The sequence below is a fragment of the Meira miltonrushii genome (genome assembly GCF_003144205.1).
Source record: "Meira miltonrushii strain MCA 3882 unplaced genomic scaffold FA14scaffold_18, whole genome shotgun sequence".
NCBI classification, from domain to species: Eukaryota; Fungi; Basidiomycota; class Exobasidiomycetes; order Exobasidiales; family Brachybasidiaceae; genus Meira; species Meira miltonrushii.
Genome location: NW_020289960.1, coordinates 1 through 15,372, shown reverse-complemented (window position 1 = coordinate 15,372; position 15,372 = coordinate 1). Strand labels below are relative to the sequence as shown.

General features: G+C 44.7%; 3 protein-coding genes across 3 annotated transcripts; 1 reads left to right on the top strand and 2 right to left on the bottom strand.

The window, feature by feature from the left end:
- Window positions 1–3,838: 3,838 nt before the first annotated feature.
- Window positions 3,839–5,092, top strand: FA14DRAFT_128556 (L domain-like protein; the record flags this gene model as incomplete). Its single annotated transcript, XM_025496871.1, has 2 exons — window positions 3,839–4,743; window positions 4,798–5,092. Coding segments are annotated over 2 exons (1,200 nt in total), but the record flags the coding sequence as incomplete, so codon positions are not given.
- Window positions 5,093–5,739: 647 nt separating this feature from the next.
- On the bottom strand, window positions 5,740–10,423 carry FA14DRAFT_162874 (uncharacterized protein). The gene has a single exon (XM_025499783.1). The coding sequence runs from the start codon at window positions 10,379–10,381 to the stop codon at window positions 5,846–5,848; it is 4,536 nt and encodes a 1,511-aa protein (XP_025351502.1). The 5' UTR covers window positions 10,382–10,423; the 3' UTR covers window positions 5,740–5,845.
- Window positions 10,424–10,691: 268 nt separating this feature from the next.
- Window positions 10,692–14,235, bottom strand: FA14DRAFT_162873 (uncharacterized protein). Its single transcript, XM_025499782.1, has one exon. The coding sequence runs from the start codon at window positions 14,057–14,059 to the stop codon at window positions 10,847–10,849; it is 3,213 nt and encodes a 1,070-aa protein (XP_025351501.1). The 5' UTR covers window positions 14,060–14,235; the 3' UTR covers window positions 10,692–10,846.
- Between the last annotated feature and the right edge of the window lie 1,137 nt (window positions 14,236–15,372).

Genomic DNA, 15,372 nt, shown 5'->3' with positions numbered 1-15,372 from the left:
TCACTTGAAGTGCCTTGCCATGGAACCTGAACATCGATTGGCAAGAAGCTCTTTCCTTGACTGGTAACGATGCACGATAAATGCGTATCCATCTCATGCGTACTGAAGGGGAAAGTGTAAGGCACCTTCTGTGTCTGCAAGACGGTGGAGAGCGAACGAATGTTGTTGATTGAGTTGAATGGCTTCACCTTCACCTCCTTGTGACTTTATTGGATTAGCTGAAAGAGCTTGCAGATGCGCTTATGCTACTGCTTTTAGGTCCGTTGATACTTTTCATTACTTCATCATTCTGATTGAGCAGGAAGAGAAAAACCACACAAAGTAGCTGAAGACTTGATCCTGCATCACTAAAGATTATTAAGCACTATCGCCTGCACGAGAAAAGCTTCGAATAATCTCATTTTTGGTACTCCATCAGAAGCACGATATTGAAAAGGTAGGACTTCACCTCCTAGATTGGTTTCGTACAACTATGTTTGATGGTTGTAAAGAAGATTTCGGTTCTTCTCGTTCAACTTGGATAAGAGAGATAGATTATGTAAGCAAGAAGGCATTAATCTCTGGCTGCATCAATTTTAGGCTCTGAAGCTTGTTGTTACAGTACAGTTTGCATGCACAGAGTTTCAGCAGCGTACGCGCCGACGCGTTCTTTCTTACTTTTACTGCATATCGCGAGCAACCTATGACTGAACTTCGACTGTACACGGTTACTACTCTGTTGCGTCCGCTTGAACGCGTGTATTTTTTTTGCAAGACCATATGCGTGTTGAACTCGCCATCACTTTTTAGGTGATAAACACACGCATCATCATTAAGCTAGCAAATAACAAATACCCAATCAAACGACAAAGAAGGCCTTTCATCTTTCCTGCTCGAATTCGGTGCGATACATCATTGCTAGATCCGTATTCGTATAAAGGCGCCGCCGCAATCGATCGCATTCAAAACATCAGACTTATTGATTATACTTTTATTATTCGAGAGCATACACATGCTATTTTCAACGTGATGTGCCTCCATGGACAACAACGAGATTACTGACATTGTCGCCAAAGATGGCACGTCTTTTGATCAGAGGCAATGGCGCGATCTATCCGCCTTCGATGCATTGGATGAAAGTTGGTCAGCTCCAGTACCATTCAAACCCCATAATGATATTGGGGAGAAATCACCTCCTCAAGATTTGGTCACAGCGGAAGATGAAGTTGAGAATTCGAAAGACTCAATACACGATCACAAAGATACCTCAGAAGAGGGAAGGAGTCATACAGAGACAGAACCTGTCACCCTATCCAAATCGGGTCCAGTCGCATCATCCTCGGCACATGCGAAATTCTCGCCTTTACGCACATCCAGAAGGGCCAATGATGTGTTGAGCAAGACATTGGGAGCTGATTTGAACTGGCATAATGCACAGTCTTCTTCAGTTGGAAACGATGATACGACAAAGAGGAGAAGGGGAAAGCCAAGAAGAAGGAGTTCGGGAGCAATGACAGATACAGAGCTATTACAGCCAGGTCCATCAAGCCCATCTTTACGGAAACCGAGCCACAAGCTACCTTCGAATCGAGGCATACAGTTGCTCCATGATCAGAATTCAAACATTCGAAATGCATCCGATCGTGCTATAAGTGAACCTTCCTCCCCTACACCATCTGCTTCTCTCGCATTTCACGATCCGATCTCGCCTTCAAGAACGGCCAGAAGTTCTTCGACATCCAGCTCGGGCGAGAAACAAGGTGCTCATCTATCAGCGCAACTGCAGCATCTCGATTTAGGACCACGTCTACAGGCGCAAAGAGTTGCAGCTTTACGATCGACAGATTCCCATCCTCAGCATTCCAGCCTCCAGAATGAGTCAATGTTTGGTCCTGATCAATTCGGATCGGCGAGAGAGGATATAAGTGCAAGTCAAGGAGCAGTCACAGCAGAAGAAGCGACATTCATCGAACATTCAAATGTCGCTTCTCCACCTGCTTTCTTGAAGCCAGCATGGGCAAAGAAAGATCAGAAAGGAAGGACTCGAGACATCTTCGCACCGCTGCCACTACAGACCATGTTCGAACCTCCTTCTGATACTTCAAGATTAGCATGGAGAAGAGCAGAAGAGCAGGAAGCGCCAGAGTCGTTGCAGGATTCAGTTGACGGCAGGGACGGATCTGTGGACTCTGCGGAGAAAGTCGTTGAGAAAGAAATGCAAAATCAAGATGCAATTGATATCATACGGCCCGTTTCACCCTCGAAATCAGAGAAAGAGGAAGAAGTTGTGGCAACACCAAACGATACAGCTGCTCCGGCAAGCATTCCTCAATGTACATTCACCTTTTCTTCGCCTGTCGTGCAATCGAAAAAGCCACCACCAACTCCATCTACATCTCATGCGCCTCTTCGACTTTTCCATCTGAAAGGTCATGATCGAGAAATTGCACAGATTATCAATACGCCAAGATCTGCCGCTAAATCTCGTGATGCGGAAAAGATGATCTGGAAATTGGTTGAAGAAGAAGGCAAAGGAGATCGTGAAAGCAAACGCCTGAGAATGGATCGAATACCCGACATTTCCGCATTGCCAGACGGACAGAAATTGAAAGAAATTGATGGTGCTGTAAATTATGTCTTGGAAGCCCCCAACTCGATGAATCGTATACGTGCTATGGGAAAAAGGGAGAGCATACCGAATCGCACAATCTCTTCGTCATTGGTCGTTGATCGAAAAGGTGCAAACGCGCCAACGCCAGATCGAGCAAGGCATCCTGCACGTTTTGGTCAGAAGTTAATGCGACATGGGAGAGGAGAAAGTCCACAAAAACTTCTACGCAGATGGAGCGCTGCTAATCAGGTAGACGAAGAGATGATAGAAGAGGGGAAGGAGGGAAATGAAACCGCATCTGATGAGGCCTGGCAAGATCTTGCACATGAAGACGAGCCTGTCCGAATCCCGTCAAGTTCCTCTTCCATCACGCCAATGACTCGCGTACCGAGTGTTTCGATCGATCCACCTGATTCTCCTGACGCAAACGAGCAGCGAGACAGTGTTCCGAGGTTACCGAAAAATCTCGCTTCCCTTGGACACTCTACAGATCGACCAGGAATGGGGCACATTTCTCCCGATACAGTCCCGATTCAGAATTTGCAGGCAATGTCTCATGGAAGGATGACTCTTGACCCGAAAAGGAATCGATGGATTCGTACTCATCCGGGTTTGAACGGCAAAAGTTCAGAAATACCGGAAGATTCTACCGATCCTTTTCACGATTTCGAAAGTCTTCAATCTTCCGTTCGACAAATGCCGACATTGCAAAAAGGTGAACGTTCTTTCACCACGTCTAGAAACTCAATAGGCAGTCCAGACCATGACCGTCTGGCACTACCATCGGGATCATCTCCTCTGTCGAATAGTGCATTGTTGACGCCTGCAAGAAACGTCAAAGCTGATCCGAACTCATCCGTCACGCCAAAGTCAATCTTGAAAACGGCAGGCGCTTCAGCGAGACGGCCAATGGATCAATTTACATCATCAATTTCAAGACAGCCGAATCGTAAGATCAGCTTTGCAGATGGGATAGACCCTAACAGTAGCAACGAAGAGATTGACAAGAAGGATGATGATGTGCTATCTACACTCAAACGGATTTGCACGGACGTGCAGCTGTTAGATAGAGAGCTAAGAAAGGATGTATCGCAAAGGTTGTCTTCATCGCGATTAATAGCGGAAGATTCTTTTGATGACCGACAATCGCTTGATATTTCAAATCGCTTCATGACTCCGCAGAAAGAGACCAAACACGGATCTTTTGCCGCTGCAAATATGTCACAACGTTCGCCTTGGGGTTTATCTATGCTCAGAAAGTCTGGAACGGAGAACGGAGGTGCAAGCTTCTTGACAAATGCTAGCTTCAACGGAGCGCATGACAAAGTGTTACAACTTCTCACCGATGTTGCACCTTGGGATACGCGCTGGCATAGTATGCTCAAGATTGACTTGCGAGGGAGACGGGCGGACACCTTGTTGCGATTGAATGAATTCTTGCCGAAACTTTCCGAGGCTTTGCTTGATGACAATGAAATTGAATATCTCACCGGTCTTCCCAGCACATTACGATACCTTTCTATCTCTCGGAATCGGTTGCCTTCAACTGCTGCTTTTGGACATCTTGAAAATTTGGAAACACTTGACGTATCGGAGAACAATATTGATCTGAGAGCATTGCGTACTCTGCATCAATTGAAACATCTTCGTGCCAATAGCAATCGCATCACGACCATAGAAGGAATTCAAGATTTGGAAAAGCTCGAAACGCTCCATCTACGTGGTAATGGGTTGGATGAACTGGAGATTCAACCAGGACAATGGCCTTGCTTGCGAGACCTCGTTCTTTCTCATAATCGTCTTTCTGAAGTAGTTGGTTTGGGCAATCTAGCACGCCTTCGCAGCCTCAATCTTGATCACAATCGATTACAAGATCTTGACTTGGGATTCACAATGCCCAAATTGAAGCAGCTTCGCGTGAGTGGTAACAAGTACCTATCTTCACTTGATGTTGGACCAGCACGCAATCTACGTACCTTGTATGCAGATGAATGCAGTTTGAAAGAAGTACTGAACATCGGCACTTTGACAAAATTGGACAACCTCAGTTTGCGACAACAGAATGGAGATGGTGAATTGCAATGGCCAGTTCATGATACAAGAGATGTGAAGAGGTTGTTTCTGTCAGGGAACGCATTCCCTGCAGTGGCAATGTCAAGTAATAGTGCAACACCATCAAATATCTTCAACTTGTCATCTTCTAAAAGAATCACGCCATTCTTTGGATTGGTGTATTTGGAATTGTCTGGTTGTCAATTAACGTCTTTACCGGGAGATTTGGCGATGATGGTACCCAATTTACGCCAGCTTAATGCCGACTACAACCCACTTGAATCTCTCCCTCCAATGAACAAGATGAGCAGGTTGAAAAGATTCAGTTTGATCGGTTGTCGCATTGATCGAAGCAGTAAACTTATCGAAAGTTTAGAAGGATGCGAAGAATTGAATTTGCTCGATTTTCGAATGAATCCATGTACACTAGGATTATACCCGCCCATCATAACGGCAGCACCAAGTGGAACAAAGGTGAATCGTGCCTCCCTCGCACCAAATCCGCACCCTTTCTTGACTTTAGGGGAGAAGAACGAGGCTATCAATCAAGAAGCAATGAATGAGGGTTTGGAAAGTTTTGCGGAGAAGTCATTCTTCCACAAACGTCGACCTCCTCCGCCAATGATGATGATGGGAGAAGAAAGCAAAGCACAAATTCGTATGAATGAAGAAGAAGAGGAGGGGAACGAGGAGCCTGATACACTCCTTGCTGCTTCTGATTTACGATTTGCACGTACTTTGCCACCTAGCCTCAAACTTCAACGTCTTTTGCATCGTGGAATGTTGGCTATGGCTTGTGCCAATTTGACTTGGCTTGACGGACTTTTGATCGATGAAGAAGAGGTTCTCCAAGCGGATGAGTATTTACGAAAGAATCATGTCGTTCAGCGAGAGGATGCACGGTTTCGGTTTGAAGATGGATATCAAAGGGAAGAGCGTAGTGATAGCATTTTCTCAAGCAACAGCGATTGAATCAACTACTACTCGATCACACTTCATCCTGCCTTTCCAGTGCTATTCTTCTTTTTGTTCTGCTTGCTACCGCGACCTGCAAAATTAGGGATACGCCACTCATGCACATTTTGTATCATTACTTTTACTCAGAACGGTATCAATATTTCATTTGTTGTACTACTAAAGCTGTTTGCAAAGAATGAGTGTATTGTATGATGTTGAGAGATTTGGTATAATTATTCATACACATTAATAATATTCATCTTCGCTTTCTTCTGCCTCAACATCAGCGGCAAAAGGGCGGAATTCAGCTGAATCATGTGCTCTTCTCAACCTTCTTGAAACTTCTGCTTCGTCATCTCCACTTGCATAGCCACGACCGCCAAAAATGCTCAAAATGACGGGCAAGAAAACCAATCCATGAACGGCACCGATTAAGATTAAAGCGAACCATAGAGAGGCATAGTATAATTTGAGAATGTCGGATTGTGCCCAAAACAAAACTGAAATTCCGACTAATTTGGTTCCAGTAATACCACTGATCACTGATGGTCCAACGTCCACCAAAGCAGCCCAAGTTCGATCATCACGTTCACGTTGTGCTAGAGCATGATGGCGAGGTAAACTGCCAGGAGCTCGCATAAATGCTCTTGCAACATGTGCACAAAATTCAACGCAAATTGCAGCGCAAACTCCTAAGTTGACCAAAGTCAAAGCATTCAAACCGATCCCCAAAACGCCCATCACGGCAGAAACACAAAAGACTGCATTTGAAACGCACAAAGCAAGAATTAAAGCCGTTCGTAACGATCCCAAAAGTAAAGTTGTTACTCCAATGATTGCCAGTAATGCTCCTCCTAGCAGTTGAACTGCAAGCCTGTCCAAGTAAAGATATTGATCAAAGAAAGGAACATAGACTGCGTATGCATACACATCCAAGCTTTCAACGCCAATACTTCCTCCTGAAGCTTTACCGCTTGCTTCTTTTACGTTGGCAGAAATCCGTTCGGTGGCACGAAGAGCATCGATGAAATCGGCTTGAGAACGAAGTGGGGAATGGAACGTTCTGAAATGGGAAGTGATGATGCGATCTGTTTCAGGATCGATTGCCAGAGAAGCTGAATAAGCTGCTTGTCCTCCTAATGGACATTGAGCGTCAGTTGGACTGATGAGCCATTGATGTAAATATCGCATGAATTCATCTCCTTCTGGCATTCCTTCTAAAGTGATGTTCCATGCTGGCGTTCGATTGGCAAAGCAAGGTTGACAATCGTATTCGCTATCTGATGATTTGCAAAATTGCTTTGGATCCGAGTTCTTTACCCGACAGCATGATTCCAACGTGGGATTGAGCCATTGGAAGAAATCATCAATCCAAGAACTTGCAGGTTCAGCGATGAAGCTTGCTTCTGGCCTCTTTCGTTCTCCTTCCAGTGTGTTTGCAAGCGATAAAGGATGACAAGTGGTAAATCGACCACAAATGGCCTGCTGACCTGCACGAGTGGTCACATCAACGTCTCGTGCAACAAAATAAACCGGTGGTCCAACATCCAAGAACGAATCGACAGCATCAAAGTAATCGCGCAAATACGATCCTTTTGGCAATGCTAATCTTTGATCGAGTCCCATCTTGATACTTCGTACGCCAATACAACTTAATGCAAAGCTAGCAGCAAAAAGCGCCATGACGAAGAATTTGACTTTTGGTTTGATCAACGTAGGGGCATAAGACCTCCTGATCGTACGTCCAAGCCATCCTTCACCTTTCATGCCTTGAGTGGAACCCAAAACGAGACCTGAATATTCAGATGTAGAAAGAGTAGAATGAATTGGCGTACTAGTCGGCAATCGTAAGCAAGGCAAGCAATCAATACGATCTGCCTCTACTCGATCTGCGTCCAAAGCCATTGCTGCCACAAAGACGGTACATTGCAATAATGCGGCAAAAGTCATACTTGCAGCAGCATACAATGCAAAATGACGAACGGCAGGCATCGGAATCGTTGCGCCTAACAAGAATGCACATACTTGAACGGATGCACTCAACAAGATACTCGGTCCAACACGAGAAAGTGTTCGAGCAGCTCTCTCAGCAGCCGAGACATTGAAAGCACCTGATCGAGATCGTGGAGCTCGTGTGCCATAAGCAGCAGCGGCAGCAGCAGCAATCTCTCCTTCATCCTCGTCTTCATCATCTTCATCCAAATCGCCAACATTATCAGCTCGTACAGCGTCAATGCCGACATTCAATCCAGTATCAGTTGATGATCGTCCTCGTGAGTATGGATTTGCTTTACTGGCAAGAGCATTTTGTCTGTCCATCTCATCTGCAAGCAAGAAGATGTTATCCACACCAACAGCGAGCAGTAAGAACGGCAGCACTTCGACGATGACAAGTGTCACTTTGACGCCTAAAGCGCTCCAAACTCCCACGGCAGCAGAAACAGAAGCCAAGACGACCAAGATTCCAAAGAGACCAAGGCTGAATTTGCTTTGAACAAGGAATCGTTTGGCCAGACGTCTGTTACGGGAATGAGAATTAGTGTTCCTTCCTCTGAATCCAGGCAGAATCGATAAGATGCGGCCAGCAAATCCGCTACGTACAGATGATCCGCTGTGTCTTGAACGTGCATCGGAAGATTGATTACCACCATACGATGAATCGTCCGAAGTTGCTTCTCCACCACTGCCTAGCGTCAAAGAAGCATACAAGAACATGACAAGGTAAGAAAGAACAACAATCAACACATCCGTATTGCCTGCTCTGCTGAGTTCTTGTTCCAAACTGCTTTCGGTGTTGAGTGACATGACCAAGCCGAGCACCTCTCTCCGTTCACCAAGGGAGTTCAAGGGAGCTCCATTGATACCGGCAATAGAGAATAACAATTCCTCCAAGGCTAATTCCCATTGATGAGCTCTTTCGACAACTTCTGCATCCAAAGAATTGGCAAGGACCCAAGTCGTGACCAATGAGCGAGCGTTACTTGGTGCGCTGTCTTCAGGTAGACCACCTAGGATAATGTTGCGCTTCAACGGTTGTCCAAATACGGGAAGACATTCAGCAGGTGTCAAAGCACATCTGTCCAAAGCATCTTTCCAGTTGTCCTTGTTCAGACCCGCACTAGCCAAATCATCGTTGAAGTAACCCATCACAGATTGAACGACACAAGGACCTCCAGGTCCAGAAGGAGCGAAGCAGACGTCCTTGAGCGAGATACCATCCTTCGTTGTCAAATTACGCACAGCAGCTTCAACATCGGCCCACCATTCTAAACGTTGCCAATTGAGGGCTGGATTGGTAGTCTGCAAAGCTGCTTCCCATTCATCCTTTTCCATCAGCGTTCGTTGGCCGGATAATGGAGCGGCCGTTTCGTCCATAACGAACACTTGTTGTGTACGATAAAATGGTCCAAACTGTTCATCAAAGTACGTTTTACGATGACGTGCTTCGGAATCTGGACTGACCCAAAGACGAATTGGATCCGTTTCAACAGAGAATTTTGTCCAGCCGATATTGGCCAATGCGATCAGAACAAGAGCGATAGCAAATGTAAGATAGGGAGCACTGGCACATTTCTTGCCAATCCGATAAAAGAATCTGCTCAAGATCACACTAGGTGTGTACGATCGAGGTTGAGAAGCTGACAATGCCCATGCACCAGCTGCAGCCGGTGATGCTTCACCATCCGAGCGTGAAGAACCCATCAAGCCGGAGAACAATCCACGTCCTCTTCCGTTGGAAGCATCATCACTTGTGTCTGCACTCGCTCCAACTAGATGTTGTTGTGATGTTGGTTGTTCGTCTCCTTCTTCCGTTCCCATCCTAACCCGTTCGTATCCTGATCCTTCACTGCGAACGCTGATTCCACTATTTCTATGGCGAATCATAGCACGTTTGACCTTTTTGTTCTGACCTAAAACGGCCACTGCTACTCCTGCAAAATAGAGGATGATAACGAGCAAAGTGAAGCATGGTAGACGAGCTCCTCCAGGTAAGGGTATCGAACACATATCGCCATGTCTTGGCGCTTCTGCAGGCGGTAAAGCAGCACAAACAGCCGGGCAATCCGTACATGCACAGCGAGAAAGCAGATCAGGATCGTCACAATTGCGTGGCGGTGGATTGTAGGGCTGTGGCGGTGATGCAAGTGATGTGGGGTCTGAGGCCCATGTCAAATTTTGCCCTTCTTTCTGTTTATCGTGAGGAAAATTGATTTGAAAAGGACTGCCGATCAAAGGTCTTTCATCACCTAAGTACTTGAGTAATTGATCGGCATTCTTTGCCCCGCCTCCCAAAAGTTCAATTGCAAAACTGTTTCCTGGTCCAAATTTGACATCCTTGCAACTGTTGTAAAAAGATTCTCTCCATTCGTCTCCCACCCAAAAGTTCACCTCTTTTACTGCAATATCACCATCGACGCCACCGCTCGTCTTTTGAGATTTGACGACGTCCAAGAATTGAGATTGATCTCCATTACACGTCATTGCACAGAACAAACCTCTAAAGTTATTCCTACAAGCCGGACAAGCGGAAATCAAAGGTTCTGCTTGTTCCAAATTTTGACGTAAACTATCGACTTGATCTTGTGTACAACACAAAGATCCTTCAGCATAATCTTGTCCACAAACATCCACAGCGGATTTGCGTAAAGTTTCACTTGGTTCTTCTGCTTTTGATTCTTCCAATGCACATGGTAAATCAGGCGAAAAGAGTGAAGTCTTTCCACATTGTCCTCGCATATTACAATGGCCTTTACGCCGTTGGGAAGAAGAAAGCAAGCTCATCTTGGAGAGAGATGTACAATTTCACTTTCCCATAAAGAGGATGACGGTAGGAAGGAAAAGGAAATCGTTCGTATTCCAATTGTTCCAACACGTTTTGGCTCATGCGAGCGAATGAAATAGGGTCGTGCGTCAAACGCACAGACACTCGTTTTGTGCCTGAAATTGGACAGCGCCAGTGCACACCATTTTCCAAGCAAGTCATCATCATGTGTAATCAATCAATTATCATTTCATCAGAGAAGTATAGTATAGAAAAGAGAGTGAGTGAATGTATCTTAGAATCAAATCATATATACGAAGAAGATGAGGAGAAAAAGACAAAAAGTTTCCATGAATAGATGGATGGGAATCGTTAAAAGAGCCAAAAGAGAAACCAAAGAGCACCGTAAAGAAGAGAAGAAAATGTACACGTTGAATTCCAGTAAAGAGAAAGAGAGAGAGTATCCAAATGATCCGTTTTTTTGTTTAAAGAACTGATAAAGCACCGTTTGTTCGTAAAGTGCACATGTTTTGCATACTATACTTTCCCTTTCCTTTCGTTGATGCTTCCAAAGTCTTTCCACTCATAATCATATCGTAATGTTCACGAGCTTCAGATGTATTGCCTTGACTGGCGTATAAGCGACCTAATTCGTAATGGGCAAAGTAGCACAAATAATGGTCCAAAGAGAGTCTGTGAGATGATTCGATCACGTTACGCAAACTGATCTCTGCTTGTTCAGCTGCTTCATTTTGAGGAATTGGATGTTCAGATTCGTTTAATTTGGCATGCTTTTCAGGATAAGCGATATAACGTAAAGTCACACCACGCAAAAAGTGTGCTAAACAGTAATCATCCCAATATTCGTCAGCACCGGAATAGTATTCACTTGGATCTTGAACTTGATTGATTTCTTGAAGTGCTTCAGAGATATCCACCAATTGATTATCGCAAAGACTGTAAGCGGGAGCATTTGTGAAACAATGATAAATGTAAGAAAATTCAAGACCGGGCAAGAGTAATCTTTGTTGTCTGTTGTACTTCTTTGCCTTTCTTGCGCAGAATTTTTCCATCGGAATAGATTTTCCGGCAATTCTTTGCATCTTTTCAGGTACACTTGAGAAAATCTTGCCTGCCTCTTGACGTCTTGCATCTTTGGGGTCTGATGTGCTAGCATACAAATTTGCAGCTTCACCGTACGAATAAACACACTTGGACCAATTGGAATCTTTGAGTAGTGTGGTGAAACATTTGTAAGCTTGTTCGAATTGCGTCAAAGACATGTGACAGAGTGACATATCCCAAATACAAATATGTTGAAGTTGAACGTACTCTTTTTGCACATCTCTTGCTGCTTTAAATTGAGTGATTGCCTTCTCGGCCAATGATTGGGTAGAGTATAATCGTCCAGAGAAATAAAGGAAGAAAACACCTTGGGGATATCTTTCTAGATTGTAGTGCAAAACCTTGTCTGCGAAATCGATATCGACACCAGTGACGGGAATGAAAGTCGAAATGACCAAATGGTAGAGCAAAATACCCATATCACATACTTGTCTGCGAATACCTTCTTTTTCGACTGGCATTCCTGGCTTGTCAGACTTATGAGTCCATTCACCAGCACGAGCCAATGTCTTGAGGGCCCATTTCGTATCACCAGTGTAACCAAACACTTCCATAATCTTCAAAACTTTGCCGGGCAAAAGACCCAAGATCATACTGATCAATCCATTGCCCAAATAAACACCGGATCGGAAATCTTCATCGATGGTCTCATCACGAGATCCACTTGCACGTTCATCAGCCCATTCGACGTACTTGGACAAAGAACGATAGATACCATATGCATTTCGCATATTCAAAGCTTCTGCAACAAAGCCGAAAAAGTCTCCCGAATACAAAATACCCATAACGGCTTTCAGCAAGAGACTCTCGGCATAGATTAGTTCGGCATGACGTTGAACGATGCTCATGTTGGCCATCGTACTTGGTCCATGTCCGGTACCGCGAACGAAACGACCAAAGTTTGAGACCGAATTGGTTTGCTTACGCAAGAGTGTAGCCATATGCAATGCATCTTTGCAGTAAGAGATAGCTTTTGCCAAATCTTCAGGTTCAAAAGTCATGAAACCTTTGATAACAGCAATCAAAGCATCTCCCAAAGCGTAATACAGCTTTTGATCAGCATACTTGGCGATCATTTCTTCGGCTTCCAGCATGCGTGAGTTCAAGAAGAGATTAAGTGCTTTACGTGCCTCTTTGATATCTGCAAACATTTCTTCTTCCGTCATCACTACATCGTCATACGTCAATTTACGTACACGAGCAGACTTTTCACGAACGTAGAATGGTGTTTCGTTGCGTGCTTTTGCATCTGTTGGAGTTTGAGAGTCGTTGCCCGTTGGCATACTTCCAGATCGGCGTTTGGCACCTGAAGTTCCACGTAATTGAGAGGGTGTACGAGAAGAGTTGCTTCGAATACTGGAAGCACGATTGCTGGATATGGTTTGATCGGGTGAGCTTGATCGTTTGGCTCCATAAGAAGAGTCTTTTGATCTTGAACTTGCTGCTGCTACGGCTGCACCTGCGCCTGCTCCGCCTAGAGCAACACCTTCACCTTCACTCAAGCCACGATGACGATGGTGGGAAGCGTGACTTTGGTGGCTGGCTTCACGTTGAGCGGCAGAAGGTCGTTCTTGTTGTTGATGATGTTCGGTAGAATGATCTTCTTCTTCATCGTGTTCTTGAATATCACCCAAATCTGCATCGTGAAATTCGTCTTCGCTCGAATAATCATCATCATCTTCATGATTTTGTCCGTTTCCTGTCACTTTGCTTGCAATAGCTGCGGCTGCTCCTCCAGCTGCGGCTCCTGCACCAGTGATTGCTGCAACTGCGCCGCCCAAAACACCTTTTGACTCTCCTTCTTCTTCTTTTTGACCATTTTGGCCGTTTTGCTCAGCCTTTTGATGAGGATGTTGAGGAATAGAGGAATCTCTGATTAGGCCTGAGGAAGCTGTTCTACCATCTCCATTACTGAGAACCGCAGGTCTACTATGCTCTACCGGTACAGCGGGAACTGGAGGAGGCAAATTATCCTTTTCTTCTTTTTCGGTTGAGAAATCGTCACTTTCTGTTGTTGCCGTACGATTAGGGGTAGCAGATTTGCTCTTCATACCAGGCAAACGAACGCTCATCCTGCGAGCTGCGCTATTGGAGAAAGATGTTCTGCGAGAAGTATTTGTATCATTTTCTGGCTCTACGCTACTTTGACGACTTCTTGAACGGGAAATGATGCCAGAGATCACATTACGTGCCGAACGACGAGAAGCATTACTGCGATTATCGGAATCTTTACGAGGCGGTGTCAAGCCGCCATTTGAATCGCCGTTGGGAACAGGTAGATAATTTGGAGCATCTCCGTTACTTACTCCCAAAGAAGGAGGTTTTTCGTTGCTATTGATACTACCTTGCTTTTTGATCGATCCGTTTGCTTTACTTCCACGTTTGCTTACTGAACCGGAATCGGATGTACTTGCGGTACGTGAACGTAAGACAGCATCTGTATTACTGACGGGAGCTTGTAATTCACCACCTTTGCTACCGATTCTAGAAATGATTGAACGACGAGAAGGAGTGCTTTGTTTGCGTGAGAGAGTGTCACCTGAATGGGCAACTGCCACATCACCAGCAGCCATGATCGCGTTTTAGTTGAGATGGAAGAAAAGAAACAAGAGTGAATTTCTATGATTCCTTTGTTCACTTTTGCTTATGGATGCGGGAATGCAAAAATGATCAGCAGCACCACGATTGAGATGCAATGCTTCGGCGTATATTTGAAGAAAAGCTGTTCCTGTGAAAGCTGATGCAAGGCATGAGAAAGAGAATGACGAAGATCATCAGACTCTGGCTTGAAAAAAAAGAGTTGGATCGCCGTGCTGGTGCGGTAAAAATGAATGATGCGGAGTTTTTGATCCAAAAGCTAACGAAGACTGAGATTGTGCCTTAGTTGTGTGTTCACGTTTGATCGGATCGTCAATTTGTGCCTAAAAACACAATGATATGAAGCCATTCCAATTACCTATGCGGCAAAGCGCTCTTTATCCTACCATACCCCACCCAAAACCTCATGCAAATTTGCCCCACGTATCTGCATTAAAGATTAAAAAAGGAAGGCACTAGTCTAGTGCCCAAAAGGCCTTCGCCGCCAGAATGGGTGTGTTTTACTCTAGGCTCTAAACCGTGCTGTTTCTACAATACACTGCTGTATTGCCGATGCTGTGCTGTCTAAGCCTTATTACGTGCATCAATTTCACTCGGTAACGGAATCCGCAAATTTGACTGATCAAGTGCCGCGGTAGCCGTCCAATCAGAATTCGGTTTAACAAGCAACCGAGTAAAAAGAGCTTGTATGTGTGGGAATCATTTACCAACTTGATAAGTTTAACAATCGAAGCTCGGAAAGATTAAAACGATTGTAACAAGATAGATTGGCAAAATTGAATGCTATCACAGCTTTGAAATGCTCACAGCAATGATGATCAATCAATTTTAACGCGGTCGCGTTCATTACAACGCGTTTCATTAAACAAAGGCTTGTAAGATTAGGGCTATATCGAACTGCATTCGTGTCTGTCAGTAGTACTTCGTACCGTGAAGAAAAACCTGTCTGAAGCAGGTATATCATTTTCACCATTCATGAATCACGACTGATACGTAGACCAACTGTTCGACTTGAACGTCGTTGACGATGATATGAATAATAAAGTTACATTGGACGAGGCATGGCATGAAGTGTAATCCGCCCTATCCATTGAACCTGACATGGCTATTCACTAAGATTCATCCACTTGATCGCCCTATCCATTGAAACTTGAAATCATAGCCCTCGCTATTTCTCCCATTGGAAGGGTAAAAATGATTATTTAGTATCACTCGATACGCATACATTGAATGAAATCATTTGGTGATACATGTCATTTCGAAGATCATACGACCTGTCAGACAAATC

Coding starts and splice junctions, on each gene's coding strand:
- FA14DRAFT_162873 (XM_025499782.1), bottom strand. CDS start 14,059: ATGGCTGCTGGTGATGTGGCAGTTGCCCATTCAGGTGACACTCTCTCA.
- FA14DRAFT_162874 (XM_025499783.1), bottom strand. CDS start 10,381: ATGAGCTTGCTTTCTTCTTCCCAACGGCGTAAAGGCCATTGTAATATG.